This window comes from Triplophysa rosa, linkage group LG25 (genome assembly GCF_024868665.1).
Source record: "Triplophysa rosa linkage group LG25, Trosa_1v2, whole genome shotgun sequence".
Classification (NCBI taxonomy): domain Eukaryota; kingdom Metazoa; phylum Chordata; class Actinopteri; order Cypriniformes; family Nemacheilidae; genus Triplophysa; species Triplophysa rosa.
In genome coordinates, this window is record NC_079914.1 from 6,407,245 (window position 1) to 6,423,721 (window position 16,477).

Consider the following 16,477-nt stretch of genomic DNA (forward strand, 5'->3'; position numbering starts at 1 on the left):
AGGTGTGATGGTACACGGTTTGCGTTGAGCAGGTGGTGATTGGCTGCTCCGCTATGACCTCATAAAACCTCCGCTATGACCTCATAAAAAAGGAACGAATGCGGTTCCTTGAAACGGCAAGTTGTAAATGCCTTTTTCCGCACGGGGTTTGACGTGATGGGTTTACGTGATTATAAATGGAACAGAAATTACACAATGACCCCTGTGGTTATATGTGGAGCGTGTGGTTGCTGGGTCAGATTTGGGAGATCCTGCAGGGTGAGAAGTGTTAGCCACTTCTCTAGTTTTGCAGTTAAGCCTATAATAAATCTAAGAGCAATGTAAAATAAATAAAGGAGCGACTATGTGCGCAGGGTGTAAATATCAGTAGCAAGACAGAGCTGCTATTCAATTCACGAATATATATACGTAAATATTTGTGATTTTTTAAATATGAATTTGAATAATATAAAATAATATATTGTAAACCGTCTGTTTTCAAAATTCTATGTCACACCATAGGACACATGTACGGATATAACTGTCGACTACCCATATATAAACACAAATATGTTACCATATATTACATTGAAGAGTTTATTTGCAAAATCATGTTTGGTTGTTTTTGAGTTGTTACTAAATCAAAACAGCCCAAGTGCAGTTTGATTGATATTACTTGAAATGCACAAATAAATAAAAAAACATTTTTTAAATGGAGTTATCTGTTTTTGCAAATGAACTCCTCATATGTATTTATAGTAGTCTGATACCAATTACGAATAGTTTATGTTAGCATTCACACCAAGGTAAAAATGATAGTTGCTATTATTTACAGCAGGAGGTTAATAACGGTTTCAACTATTGACAGTGTAAATAGCCAATAAACAAATAACACTTAAAATTTTGCTGAGAGAGGTAGCGTTAGCATAACCATAAAACTAGAAGGACCTCAAAGAAGCATATTCTATCAAAGGATTTCAACAAGTAATATTTCTTACAATACATTATTTTATTTTTAACAGATTTTCACCCGCGTTCAGCTGCAAAGTTAAACAGCTATACAACTTTACAAAATTATTCAGCTTGTGCTGTAATAAGCTTGAACATAAAACTAAAATCAGTGATTTTATACATTTTTAAATATATATTAAAGATCTATTAACACGTTAAGGGGTCGTTTCCCATACAGGGATTAAGACTAGTCCTAGGCTAAAATAAATATTACAGCTGTCTAAACTGAAAACAGCTTGCAGTGACGTATCTTAAAATACAGCAGTTTCATAGTTTTGTCTCAAAATGCACAAGAAGAATGTCGTTTTATAGGGCATGTTTGTAAAAAAAACTACTTAAATGTCATTTAACGTAGGACTAGTCCTGGCTTAATCTGATCCCTGTCCAGGAAACCGCCCCTGAATCTAAAATAATAATCAAACTAAATATTAACTAAAATTTACTTGTCTCTGATCCGGGACAGAATTGTGCTTTTGTGAGTATGATTATTGCATCCTAAAGTTTTTCATTTATGGATAGCCATGGTGAAATTTCAATTGTAATGCACGGCACATTAACAATCACACAGCCACATAAACTAGAACTTTAACAATCATAAAGCCACAGAACTTTTCTCTTTAAACTGTAATGGCTGAAAAACTCTACTCAGATACAGGAACTAGACGCACGCCATGGAGCCTTTCTCTCCATCATTTCCCCCCAAATCGGTTTTGTAAAGACATTGCATTTTTCCAACAGATACTGAGGTGATTGTGTGTGCAGCCGAATGGTCACAGAGCATTCACCCCCCCCCCCCGACAGAACAAGACCCATTAAAACAGCATCTGTTCTCCCAGCAGGGCACTGGTCACAAAACTGACAAGTTTAATGGGACAAACACTGTCAAGAGAGACAGACAGATTCAAGGGCACATGGAAGGATCAAGTGGTTATAGGTTCAACCAGGCACCTGTCGAACAACAAATTAACTTGTGTGGGGAATGACTGCGTGGCAGAGACAGATTTGTGTGTTTAATGAGGCTCTCGGTGATTTCATCTGTTGACTGCTATGAAGGGCTCATGTAGAGCAGAAGAGATATAGATTCTGGCAGTTAAGAGAGAGCACTGCTGGAGCACATTTGTGATCAGATCTGATAAAGATTGTGTTCGTGTCAATGGCAGATGGATCTAATATCTGAGAACATTTCAGTAGACGTGACTCACCTTTGACCTTGACTCTCTTATAGACAAGCATGGCCATTTTCAAACCTAAACTCAATGAGCAACTCTAATAAGAATTGGTTTTGGTTTAAATGGACTGAAAATAATAAAAGGCGAGATTTTTTAAATATTTTCTTAATAATATCAAAATCTGTCTGATATTAAGGTTCCTCCTTTAAATCAATTTGTTCTGCCAGACGAAATTTCTAAGTCGTAATGAAATGTTACATGTTTATTATCAGTTTGAATCATACGCTTACTACCTCCACATTTTGCTGTAGTAACATCAAATCTGATGCTCCAGTGGCAAATACTGTTGTGTAACACAGCGACCTCTAGTGGCAGGAAAAAAAGTCAGCACAGATAAAGGTCTTGTGGGTAACTTTATTGTAGTTTTTAGGTAACAGAAAACACATTAAATGACTGACTATATATCACAATGACCTAAAAGAATGAATGCAAAGGTATAGTCAACAATAAATGATAAAAAAAATATTGAACCTCATTCAGAAAACCTACAAAACCAAACGTTTTGTATAGCGCTTTAAAAAATATTAACGGTTGAACATATTCATGCTGGTTTAGTAGTGAGTGAGAGAGACGTCTTGACAGCATCCCTGAAGCAAACCGCAGCTCGTTTATTACTGATGTTTAACTTGGCGTGATCGAACGCACGTCCGTTTAAATAACTCAGGCTGAAGCAAGCGTAAATATGCATCCAAATCGTGAAAACTTGTCGGTGTTCAACTTTGAAATGTATAAATCAACAAACAGGAGAAAATACAAAATAATTGTTAAACAACAATTAACTGACAAAATCGGTTCAGAATCCGACCGCATTTTTTTTTGCATTCATTTCGACTTTTTAAAAAAACGAAACCGCAGAAAAGATGGAGGCTAAGAGGAAACGAGTGATGGAGGCGTGTTCTTCATTTTTCTTTTCAGCCATGAGTGGTGTCGTCCTCCACAAAGTCCTTCGCCTGCTCTGCTGAGATCACATCGATGTGACTCACCTACCGAAAACAAACACACAGTAAGACGGGTGACCTCATCCTTCAGCTTTCTTGATGAGACTTCCATTCAGGGCTCACTGTCAACGCACCAGAATCATTTGCATTTGCTAATTAATTCAAGTCAAACTGATAACGATGCCTCGTACCTTGTTTCTAAATTTAACGCCATAGAATTTGTCAGCTGACTCCAGCAGCTCAGGTCTGAAGGTTGTGGTGATGAACTGAGCGTGTCCGGCTAGCTCTACGATCATGTCTGGAAAACAACAGAATTTGTGATTTCAGCCAAGAATGACTAACTGTGAACATTAATCCTGGCTTATGATGTTGGTCTCCATGTCAAGTCGACAGTTATTTTAGATTTTCCTCCATTTTCTCTTGAATCTAAAATTGAGTTTGAAAAGTATTTAGGCCTGAAACACATTTTCGGGGCATCTCTTTTATCGACCGATGCGTTGGCTGACCGTACCTGACACTGCTTTTCTGTGCTGAGCATCCAGAGCCTGGTCGATTTCATCAAACAGGTAGAATGGAGCTGGGTCACATTTCTGAATGGCGAAAATGAGCGCCAACGCCACCAGAGACTTCTGACCTCCAGACAGCTGCTGCATCTCTCTCATCTCTCCTTGTTTACCTGTGAACGACACCTGACACACCCATACTCAGTTATTCAGCTGTTCCTAACTGTATGCGCACACAAATTTGTATATGTTGTCTTACCCTGATGCCCACTCCAGTGAACTGATCAACACTGGGCACGCTGCTCTGGGAAGCAGATCCTCTCTCGCTGTCTGCCCCTTCACCTTCATCCTGAGACTGACTGCCTTCAGCATCTCCCTTCTTCATCACCAGAGTGGCTTTACCGCCGGGCACCAATTTCTGAAACACCTCGCTGAAGTTCTTTGACACCTGCGATCAAAGCAGAACATCAGACGGTTACAACATAAACTACATGCCTTTAAAAAGACAAAAACAACCCCGGCAATGATAGTTTGCATCCTTATTTAGTTTTCATTCATTACTACACTAAAATCGTATTACATTTTGTTCAAAGATTTTCAGATATCATCCGAGAAGCTTGTCTGATGTGTACCTGTTTGAAGGTGAGCTGTATAGCTTCATATTTGCGCAGCTCAAGGACGTTCATGAGCTCCATGATAGACTTGTAGCCTCGGTCTAACTCCTCCTGTCTCTTGATCAGCTTCTCTTTCTGCTCCGAGAAGTTGACAAACTGGTCCAGGGCTTTTTTATTGACGTGGCTGTATTTCTTGAGCTCTGTGTTACACTGCTCCAGCTTTCTGAACAACTGCACACATACAAAAAACATACAGCAAAACAGTTTCAAAACACAAAAAAATGTTCAGGTGGTGACAATCTCAAACTCGGTGTGAAAATATTAATAATCACACTTGAGTAATCATAAAAAAGTGGTAGGAACTTCCTAGAAAGACTTGCTATAACAACCGCTTATGAGAAAATTCTAGATGATGTTTTTTAAGAAACGGCACGATTTCTACCTCCCTCCAGGCACTCAAGTTCTCCGAGAGGGGGAGAAAGCAGGTATAGGGTAGTGACGAGTGAGTCACCTCCGTGTAGGAGGCCTGTGACACAATACGGCCCCTGACTGGAGAGGTGGAGGGAAAGCAGAGGATTGGCTAAGAGAAAAGAATAGGAGTGATGTGGGTGGACTCAGAGAAAACATGGCATGAGAGATGAAAGTGGGATGAGAGAGACGACTCAAAGACATAAGAGGTGGAGAGGTACCTGGTCACATCATTGCGTAACGCTCATTCAAAACCTCATTCGCACAAGTTCTTAGAAAGCAAAGAAAGCTAAATGAGTCACAGGAGACATTTTATAAACTTAAAAGTGAGCTGATCTCTTTAGCGCTGTAACTCAACACCTGCATTTATAAATAGGGTCATGTAATCAAACATTTCTTGAAATAAATGAGCAAAAAGAGGTTCAGAGAGTGCTTGATTCTGACATATTAAACCAAGACGGGAATAAGTATCAGTGTAGTGAAAACGCTGCAGAAGGACATTCATTGGGGTTGTACCTGTTTGAGGGTGAGCGTCTGATACTTCTCGAAGGCCTCTTGCGGCAGAGAGCCTAGCTCACGGATCTTCTTCATGCATTCTTCTTTCTTCTTCAGCAACATGCCCTGTCTGTTGGTCATCTTCTCCAGCTCCTTGGTGTCATGGTTGATTGCATCGTTCTGCTCTTTCTCGATGTTCTTCCAGCGCTCCATGCTCTTCTGGTGGTCCTTTATCTCCACCTCCGTCTTATCGATGAGGGAATCCAGATCTGAGTAATGATAAATGTAATATGTAAAATGTACAGCCATATAAAATGATAGACGGTGCAGAGCTTCCATGGAAAGCCTACATTACATGTGACAGGTTCACAAATTGGTGCCGACATCACACTTGATCGCTCATATGACCCTTAAAATGGTCATTATCTGTGTGTGTGTGTGTGTGTGTGTGTTCTCGGCTCACCCTCGGATCGAGCCAGTGTGTCTTTGATCCGTTTATTGATGCCATCCAACTCTGATGTGGTCGCTGTGAGCACGGTTCCTCCCTCTGTTTCTCTCAGTTCGTTCAGTTCCTGCACACAAACGAGACTTTCTACATAACGCACGCCATTGCACCGTCAACGAGAAAAACTAGGCGGCATTCTGTGTAATCACCTGTTCAACTTGGTCAAGCCGCTTGCGCAGGTTCTCGTTGAGGTACGTCTCCACCCGGGTCATGATTCCCTCCAGTTTGATTCTCTCGTTCAGCAGCTGCCTATTGTCCTACGATAAAAAATAAAAACCCACTCATGAAACGCAAAGATTCACCTGCTATTGACATCAGATTCGAGGGCTGAAAGCCAAATGTGCAGATTTCAATTGTGTATTATAAAGGCGAGGCCTGAACAAACATCTGAAAGGATAATGCTAAAATTGATTAATACAAATAATAAAAGCCTGTCGGAGACATAAGAGCAGACTATTTAGCAAACCAAATTAAGGACGAAACCCAAAATAACACACAAATAACAAAGGCTAATGATGTGGGCTGTTTATGTAACATCTGAAGCAGCTCGGCTCTATATATATATATATATATGTGTGTGTGTGTCGGGTCTGAAGGTGGTAATGAGCTACAGCTGTGACTTAAGGCTTCAGTGCTAAATCTCCTACACAGCTTCAGACTGACTAACACCTCTCAGATGAGACCGTAGCCGCTGCACAGACAACACAACGCTGTCCTGAGAGTTTAACACCTACATCCGTCGCTTCTTATGTCCCATGCTAAAAATGACTTAGCCAATACTTTAAGAACTACTTGAAAAATGAAACATAAATGTAGCCCTTCTGTATTATTACTCTTCCTGACTGCCCACATAGACAAGAAGTGACCATCTGAAGATCATGTAAAGAGACCGACAACAGAATATGACACGGGCAGGTGACTCTGTATTCTAACCTTGAAAACAGCAAGTAAACAAGATATCCTCACCATGTATGGTCTGACAAAAGTGTAGGGGTGTGTGAGTGGGGCACATTGCAAAGTCCTGTGTTAAACACTGCTGTGAGCTGATGTAATGTTTACATCTGTACCTGTTGTAACTGTCTAATCTCATCATTGAGATCGTCCACCCTGCGTTGGTCCTCCAGACTGAGCTGAGAGAGCAGGTCTGTGCCCAGCTCCGCCTTCAAAGACTCACGCGTGCTCTCCATAGCGTGTAGACTGGCCTCCAAACTCTGAAGACTACGTTGCTGGAAAAGATGAGACAATTCCATTATACTTAGGACATGAACATTAGACTTGAAAATAGGCCATCTCTTTAATAAGAGTCTCTGCCGTTGTTTCAGTATCGCTGAGAAACTCATCAGTCAACCTTTAGCAAAGAGATCTATGCAGTACCTTGGGCATGAAGGTTTTCTCTGACTGCTGTCTCTTCTCCTTCAGCATCTTCATCTCTGACAGTATGCTGTCTCGGGACGCCTTGAACTTCCTCTGCTGGGTCTCGATCTGCTGCATCTGATTCATCAGCTGGTCGATTTCGTTATTGATACGTGATGAACGGAGTTAAAGAAACACACACGGTAGTCTTTTGAAAAACTAAATATGAATTATATTCATCTCCACTTTGTTCTAAAGGCTGTTATAAATGCAAGCACACCTGAATACTTCAATACTTGGCCCTTTTTAGTGCTGAAATGCTGGTTGTCTTGTTGGTTCTGTATTAGTCACAGTAACAAAGCTAATGTGAGTCACTAGAAACGAATGTAGGTTTCAAACCTAATTTACACATCACTTGAGAGACACACGTCCACCAGCCCAAACAGTCCTTTCTCCATTCACCATTGACAATACAACGCCGTGTGCTGCTTGCACATTTACACAAACATACAGTATGTACTTGTCAAAGCAAAACTTGTCACCCTGCCGTGCCTGTGATGGCCAATAATCCTGTCTCCCACAGCTCTGAGCAGTGAGGTGGGCAGTACACAATACAGTAATGACACAATTCAGTAATTAAATGTTAATTCGTACGACTGAAGAATGTGTGTGAGAAGGATATGTTCAATGTTTCTCCGAAGGTTCTCGTTGAGTTTGGCCTCCAGTTCTCCAAGCTCTTCCTCTGCCTTCCTCATGTCCTTCTGCAGCTCTAGACGAGACTTGCGTGTGTCATAGTAGCCACCAGTCAGAGCGCCGCGATGACTCACCTGATCACCTACGCAAACGTACCAAAAGAAATAATGTAGCTCATTTACATACTGGCAAAAAAGTATCTAACTGGTAGCTTATGTACATCATTTTGTGATCCCTTTCATACACATTCAAGAACAGCTTTGTGGTTTGATATCGAGTTTGTTTACCCTCCAAAGTGATGCAGTCCATGGTGAAGGCTCTAGCCAGCTGTGTGGACACTTCCATACTGCGGCAGATCAGTGTCTTGCCGAACACGTGTTTGAAGGCCTTGTCAAAGTTCGTACTGTAGCGGAGCTTACTGATCATGGGAATCGCATCCTACAGCAAACATATGATGCATCAGAGACAGTATGTCTCAGTACTTACATCCCAACTTTACAAAACAGCATTTTAAAGTCAACATGAATCCTGTCTTAACTACTGGCAAATGATTAACAGAATTAAACTATAAAAAAAACAGTATGGAAAGATTTAAATGCAAGTTTGCAATGAATTATCAGAAGCAGGGCTCCAGACTGCGACTAAATGGTCGCATTTTACGACCAGTTTTTGAGACAGCGCGGGCGTTTTTTTACAAGTACTCGCGCATGGGCGACCTGCCAATTTGGATTTTTTTCTTGTTGTTATATCTCATGTGAAAAGACGAGTAGATCGCGAGCCCACCAGTGTAGGCCTGTGTGTGTGAGAAGGGGAGAGTCCGGAGCTGCGCGCCATGCATGGCTGGGTGACTGATGTTTCTCGCTGTTGTTGCGTCGGTCACAGCTCAGCTGATCATTAACAAGTTTACAGACACAACATGTGCGCATTACTACGATTCGCTGTTTGCTGTGATGGATTTTTTGAGCCCGAGGACGAACGATTTGATATTTGAGACGTTTAAAACTAAACTAACCGCAGGAGTTCAGAATACGCCATTTATCTGTATCATTTATCTGTTACTTGAGACAGCGCTGAATCAATTCCAATCCGTTCACAACAAGAATGAACGACAGACCAATGCTCTTGTTAAGTTTATGTGAAGTTATCTTTACATTGTGTTTTGACCTAATAGAAGGCTCAAAGTCAAGTTTACCCTTGAGATCATGTCAAAATATCCCAATGGTGATGATTCATTTTCAAATTTTCCTTTACTTGTTGAATTTGATGATACCAAAGAGTATAGATTCCAAGAGGCAAACTCAATAGAATGTTCCACTGCAACACCAGCGCCCTGCGTTTCTGCTATTTTGGGGGGAAACCGACTCTGCTTTTTGCTGTCGCGATGACAATATCAGCTGCTTTGCTAAAAAATAAAATCATTAAAGCTGAAATTCAACCTGAATGATGATAATACATGATGACAAAAGCCTTGGCTCGCTAGACACCATGTCAGTTATCAAGCATTTTCACCCCAAAATGGCAGCCGGGCTGTTTCCCAAGAAGTACCCGAGTTTCGCCTCTTGGTATCCATACTCTTTGATGATACATTTTTAATGTGTAAGTGAACGCGTCACACTTACGTTGGTCTCGGGGTAAGCGGTGTCCCTGACGTCCAGTTTGCTGAGTGGCAGGAATGTGACCTCACCAGGCAAATTCATCTTATTAAACTCCATGAGAATCTTGGTGCTCACTTCGTCCGTCTCCACGATGTGATAAAACAGCCTAAACAAACACCAGCGTGTGCAATTCAGTTTTTGCCAAACAATTCAAGCCAATCTAAACCGTGGACGCAGAAGATGTGATTCTGACCTGGTGCCAGCGGTCACCTCCACGCAGGTGTAGAAGGCCGGCTCGCACTCAAAGTTATTCATGACGATGCCGTGGTAACCGTTGATGACATGCTGGTTGATGCCCTTCCGGCGGAAATGTTCCAATACTTTATTAATACTGTCGATACCGTTCAGAATAGCCTGGAAGAAAAATAGCAAACAAGACGTTGCATTTCAAAGTTTGTATTGGCATTAAAAATGTGTAGGACGACTCTATAATTAGTAACCGAATCCAACTTTACGAGGGATGATCCAGCAGACAAGTTGTTTAGCAGAGACTGTTTAGAGTTCAGCTCAAACATACAGTGTAGGCAGCCATTTGCATATATAGATAAACACACCGGTAATACTTTGTGACGAACATTTATGAGGAAAATAAAATAGGTCAGTTGTTTTTTTTCTTTTTTAATGCGCACAGGTCTGTGTGCGCTTCTAACCTTTCCGGTGGCTGCCCGCAGTAGCTGCTGTTTCTTCTCCAGGTCTTCACGTTTGGCTGTCAGCGCTTGCTGTTCTGCGTTCTCCTCTCTCCACAAGTAGCTGCAGAAGGAGGGGGACAGACACACCCATAAGTCCTAGATCGCAAACACCAAGCCTGGGTTACAATCCAACCTAACCCCGGACTCAGCACGACAATCTATAGGCCAACAGTAAAGCCTCACCCTGCTGTGAAACCTACGGCTTGTGGATTATTAATAACTACAATGGCAGGTGAGTAGAGGTATGTCCATACAGGTGAAAAGAAACATGATGGAACAGAGCCAGGCATTTCCCAAGAATATGAACCGGAGTATCTTACTTTCTCTCGCTCTGAAGTTCATCCTTTCGGTTCTTCACTTCGTAGTATTTTTTGTCGAGCTCCTCCACACGGGTTTTTACTTCATTCAGGTCTTGGTCTAGTTTCTACAGTCAAAATCAAACATTTGGTTTAAATGTTAAAGGCATTCAAGCCAGGCAGAACAGATCAGACCACATTGTTACTGTACATGACATCTCGGAGTCAATCCTGACGGATCTGTTTTGTCAATGATAATAATAATAATAATCTTGTTTTTTCAGTATTCAAACACTTATCGGTGAAAATGACATAAGGGGCATCAGTGCACAGCTTATGAATCTTACGCTGTACTGCTCCAGGTTTCTCTCTTTATTGGCCTCGGTGTCTTCAAGGTCTTTGTTGATGGCAGCGATCTGACGTTTTTTGTCGCTGATGGCCTGATCCAAAGACTTCAGTTCTTTCTTGATCCATTTGTCTCTCTCCTCTTTAGAGGTGAACTGGCTGCCTCGACCCTGTTTAGCGTACAGGTCTGTGCGCTCCTGCGTGGCCTGAGCGAGTCTAAGAAAGTAAACATGAAAAAACACCAACGTTGAATTTACTTGTTTGCTATTTGTTATTGTACCAAACATTTTTATAGCTTAGAGGGTTTACCGGGCGATTCCCCGCTCTTCTTTCTCTTTCACAGTGTTAAATTTGGGTTCTGTTTCTTGTAGCTCCTTCTGTTTTTCCTCAATCTTCTCTAGGAGCTTCTGGCGCTCCTTCAGCAGCCGTTTCTGAAAAAGGTGGAATAACAGCAACATCAAACTCAGACTCAAGTGTTTATGTGGGAAGTCAAAAGACGCAACATCGCATTCATATTTAGATGAAGAAATCTGAAATTTGCACAAGCAGGTGTGCAGATTCTACATCATAAGCGTAACAAAGGGGATCTCCATCTAAGCAAACCTACATTAACCAATCAAAGGGCAAATGACGCATTTCTCCTCACACACACGCTGGCCAGGTGGGGCTAATCCTTCTTTAAACCAAGCTGAAATGCAAGGAGGGCTGACCAAAAGTGTGTATTTCACACATACACACATACACAAGCAGTGTATGTGTGTGAGTGTGTTTTGTCTGGCCGTAAGCCCGGGCTGGAGCGAGTGTGTATAGTCAGTGACGCAGACGGGGACACTGCGGACCCTCTGTTCACTATCGCCTGCCAGAATTTCCTGCAGGCCTCTGGCTCGCGATGTGTATTTAGGAGTGTGTTTACATTGCCTAGCAAGTTTATGTAACGTGCACTTGCGTGGATGCTGTAATTGGTTTGCGTTAGCAGCTATAACTTCTGCAGAAGAAAGCTAAAAGCGATCAGTTCTTTGGCTCGTACCTTTTAGTGTTCATATCCAATCAGACGTCATCCAACTCTTTAAAATTTTATTAAATCAAGTTTAATTTGTAGCCTCATTTTGTTTATGTCTAATGAACAAAATACATCAACGACCAGATTGCAATCGATCTAACAAAAAATAATGAATACACATTGGAAATGTGCATCAATAAATCAATTTATGCAACTTGGTAAATTCAAAAAGACATTTTATCAGTGTACACACATTGTGTGTGTGGAGTGCATATGTGTGCCTGTAGCGCATGCATGTGTCTGAGCGTCTCACCCTCTGTTCACTGTTTCCTGCCAGCTCGTCCTGCAGATCTTTGGCTTTGAGCTCCAGTTTGGTCCTCTGTTTGATCTGCTCCTGTCGTTCGGCACTCAGCTGTTCCTTCTCCTCCTTCATGGCGGATATGCGAGACTTCAGCTCCCTAACCACACGCTCCGTCTCCTACAGAGGGGTTAGATAACCAAACTATGTATAACATTATGTGCATCTTTGTGCACAATTCATCACTGCGTATTATTCCAAACTAAAAATTAACCAAACTTTTCTCAAATGAATTAACCGAGCCCCTCCTATAGATTCAGGTTGGGTCCATCATTTAGTGAAAGCCTATGGGATTTTATCATTCGTCAGACCAGAATAAAGGACAGTTTACCTCCACTTTGTCTCTGGCGTCTTGTTGAGCATCTCGCAGTTGTCTAGATTTGTCTCCACAGGTCTCTCTCTTACTGGATAACTACAGGAAGTCATCACATTATCGCTGACACATAACATCACTTCAAAAACCATTTACACATCAGCAACAAATCCGAGCGCCTCACATTACACTGTGCTGAATACTGATGTATACTCTATTTCAATCTAAACAAACTCTGTGAACGTGATGACAAGAGTAACAGCATGTACCTCATCAAGCTTGGCCCGGGTCTCATTGAGCTCCTGGTTATAAATGGTGTACTCCAGAGCTCTCCTCATTTTATCCCATTTCTGGTACTGCGCCAGTTCCTCTTTCTCATCCTCCAGAGTGTGAAGACGCTCCTCGATGTACTTCAGCAACTCATTAATCTTCTCTCTCTTACCCTCTGAACAAACACAGGAAAGAACTAGTCATTACAAATCTTTGATTATAAAACTTATTCAAACTAAAAAGCAGTAGTTTCCTGTGATACTTTACCCAAGACTGTGTAATTGTAAACCCATGATATTCTTTGTACACAAAATGATGTTTTTTCAAAAATTCACCTTTTGTGCTCCATGGAATAAAGTCATATGGGTTTAGATTAGGTTGTTTGCAATCATTTGGTTTTATGACGCGCGAGGCTGGAGGGCAGCAAGTGATTTTCCTCCATAGGAACAACGACCAGGTAAGCCCCCTTATTAAATGGATAAAGTGAAAAATCTCGTACCAAAACAACAACCACGGAAAACCAAAATAAATACATTTGTTTATCACTGATATCAAACATAAACATGATAACAGAAAAGTTTTATGTTCTCAGTTTGTCGCTGCCTTGAGCCACGTTATGGGTTTTCAAGATCAAGCTTAACGCGAGACTATTCTTATCCCTGGAATAAGTGCTTGTTCCTTTAACAGTAGCTAGCGTTTAAGACAATCAAGGTTTAATAGAAATTCTACGTGGTCGTTGTTTCAGTACGTTAAGCTGTTTCATTACGACGCAAAACATTTTTTGTTTGTTATAGTGAATTCCTATTGAGAAAATCACTTGCTGCACATTGTGGTGACGTAATGTGCAAACAACCTATTATGCCAACTTTTATTTTGGGTAAGCTATTTCTTTTAAAGTTTTTTTACTTACAAAGCAGAGAAATGGCAACAGGATTACAGACAGTATAACAGAGTCAATCGAATAAAATTTGATTAAATATGTATAAAAGAGATCTGTTTTTACAGAATAGTTTTACCCGTTTCCTTCATGAGCGAGATACTCTCCTCCTTGCGTTCATCATAGACTCTGGTGCCGGCCACCTCTCTGAGCAGCTTCAGACGCTGAGAGTCAGGCGCAGTTGCCATCTGGTTGATCTACATTCATGTTGACACATTCATGAAATCGGTATTGTGGCATACGCAATGGAGAGTCAACTAGGCATGTTTATTCACAATCTCTAAGCTACATTCTTGCGTGTATCATTTCTGTTAATAGCTGTTCATTTATGTATGAAACATTTATGTATTCATTTATGTTTACTACATCCAAAAGGCTGGAGATTGCGGTTGCATTTTTACCTTTCCCTGCTTGACGATGTAGTATGGGTTACTGCGAGAGAACCCGGCGCTCTCCAACAGATTCATCACATCATTTTTTCTGAAACACAAAACATTCAATTACAACTCTGATCATTTGCTGATAAGTCTAAACTTTTCGGATGCTTTGAAGTGGGAAAAGAACGGAACGTACGTGACCATCTTCTTGTCTAAGAAGTACTGGTCTTTTTTTGCACCAATGACACGGCGTAGAGACACTTCCTCTTTATCAATCTGAGAACAAACAATATCATATTATTTACCTTCATTTACTCTGCGATTTGACACCCATACAATGACAAACTGCCCCTTATTGTAATTTTCCTACCGGCAGTCTGTTGTCGGAGTTGTCGAATATAATTTCCACGAAGGCGGAAATGACTCGTGGGCCTGTGCCTTCCTGCAAATAAGATCGAAATGCATCGTTTGGCATGGGTACATACAATAAATTATTTATCATAAAGGACTTTTGAGTACTTGGATTCTTAATTTTACTCACATGAAGAAGAGCTAGACGTTGCTCTGGCCGAAGGTGACTGAACTCATCACTGAGCACAAACTGGATAGCTGAGGAGAAAAAAAACTATAAGCATTACTCATATGCCAATAATTATAGCCACGGTTACAGTATATACAGTATAACTCACCAAAACGACTTGAATGCATACATTTATTTCACAAATGACCATAATGTATACTTGCCATAAAAGAAGTTACTCTTCCCTGATCCATTTCTTCCAACTGTGAAAAATCACAGCAAAGTTTAGAGCAGATTGAATATAACTTGTTGCATTATGCAAGACCTGATTAACGGGTTAATGGCAAAATATGCAAAAATAAAAAGATAAAAAATACATGAATCATGGTGGGACAGTCTCACCTATAACATTGTGTTTGGAGCTAAAGGGGTCAACCACAGTTTGATCTCTGTAGCTGCGAAACCCCTGAATAATAACCTGAAAGACAATTTGACAAAAAGTTTATTGTTTACAATGTCAACATTGATGTTGTTCAATTTAACAATATAATGTAACTTTAACATAAAACACATCATATGTCAAAACAAAGCCTTAACGACAGGCTCACTTGTATTATGTATTTGCATATGTATACAACTTGCAAGGTACAACACTGTATTGTATGTATTTACATAACCTATGATTTATTCTTGTAACGTTACTACTCGATTTCCAGCTCACATCCAGCCAGCAGCAGAAGACAAAAGCAAGATGTGTATGTAAAAGTATAATATAAACTGTGAAAATGTTGCTTAGAGGTGTTTTTCCCCTGACAGCTGATGCTAACGCTAAAGCTAGCTTCATTGAAGGCCAAGCACCGACTAAAAAATGCACATCTTACCGCATAACGGACTTTTAAAAATGTGTTTTATGCACATTTTAGATGCTAAATACTTAAAACCGTTTTTAAACGCATTTTGGAAACACTGATCATAATTTTAATGCGTCGCGTGACTCTCATTCACTCACCTGTTTAATGTACATGGCGGGTTATGCACACCTCTCCTCAGAGTCAGCCGAATAAAGCCAAATTAAACACCCTCCTCCTCAAAGAGAAGAAGGGCTTATATAAAAATAAAAATTCCCGCACGCAAAATATATACGCCAAGTTTTAACTCAAGTGTAACAGCAAATTTTGTTTTCCCTCCCCTCACGACACAGAAACACAAGCAAAATGGCGACGGAGGCGGGCCGAACGGACGAGTCTATTTGAGAATTTAGGGGGGGTTGTAAATGTCATAAACAGTTTTTTTTAAAGGTAAGCCCATCTCCCGTAAATCATATTATGTAATTAGCTGGTATTGTTTGAATTATCAAGTTTAAATTGAAAGCTTTATATTTTAAACACTTTTTACCCATTTTTCCTGGATGCGACCCCTATTTTGAAAATTAGTTTAGACCGTCGTTATAGAGATTGGGCGCCAAGACGGTCTGTGTAAAATATTTCTGCATTTGTGATTAAACGATTAACACCTTAAATGTCTTATTTAATGTATTTTACAAGTACTATGGCAGTTAAATAATAAGTATTGCCATTCTGTAAGCGTCTGTCACTTTCATATAAATACCATGAAAGCAAAATGTGGGGTTTTTTTATTCGCTTTTCGGGTAAATAACTTTGAATTAAAGCATTGTATGTATTATGTATGATCATCCGTAGACTGTTTAATATTTTCCACAGTAACCTGAAATGTGCTTTTTGGGTTATTGTCTGAATGAAATTCTTTTATTCACATAGGAAAGTTGAATAATTTAAATTAAATGAACCCGACTAGATTTAGTTACATGAATGAATGTAGAAATAGCCATAGACATGTACTTAGGTGTTACGGCAACGTGTCTGCCATCTTGAAACGTTGAACGTTTGAGTTGCTATTGTCACTAACAAT

The 16,477-nt window shown here is 40.4% G+C and overlaps 1 protein-coding gene across 1 annotated transcript; it reads right to left on the bottom strand.

Moving 5' to 3' along the window:
- Positions 1–2,561: 2,561 nt before the first annotated feature.
- Positions 2,562–15,767, bottom strand: smc3 (structural maintenance of chromosomes 3). Its single transcript, XM_057325954.1, has 29 exons — positions 15,558–15,767; positions 14,951–15,026; positions 14,773–14,811; positions 14,570–14,637; positions 14,399–14,470; positions 14,225–14,304; positions 14,053–14,131; positions 13,731–13,848; positions 12,714–12,889; positions 12,463–12,543; positions 12,087–12,251; positions 11,083–11,204; positions 10,776–10,989; positions 10,453–10,556; positions 10,094–10,193; positions 9,637–9,797; positions 9,408–9,549; positions 8,076–8,226; positions 7,778–7,930; positions 7,117–7,268; positions 6,810–6,968; positions 5,892–5,999; positions 5,701–5,809; positions 5,259–5,506; positions 4,293–4,505; positions 3,920–4,108; positions 3,669–3,846; positions 3,349–3,455; positions 2,562–3,202 (listed from the first exon to the last, which is right to left on the bottom strand). Exons 1-29 carry the CDS (start codon positions 15,570–15,572, stop codon positions 3,131–3,133), a joined length of 3,651 nt encoding a protein of 1,216 aa, XP_057181937.1. The 5' UTR covers positions 15,573–15,767; the 3' UTR covers positions 2,562–3,130.
- Positions 15,768–16,477: the final 710 nt, after the last annotated feature.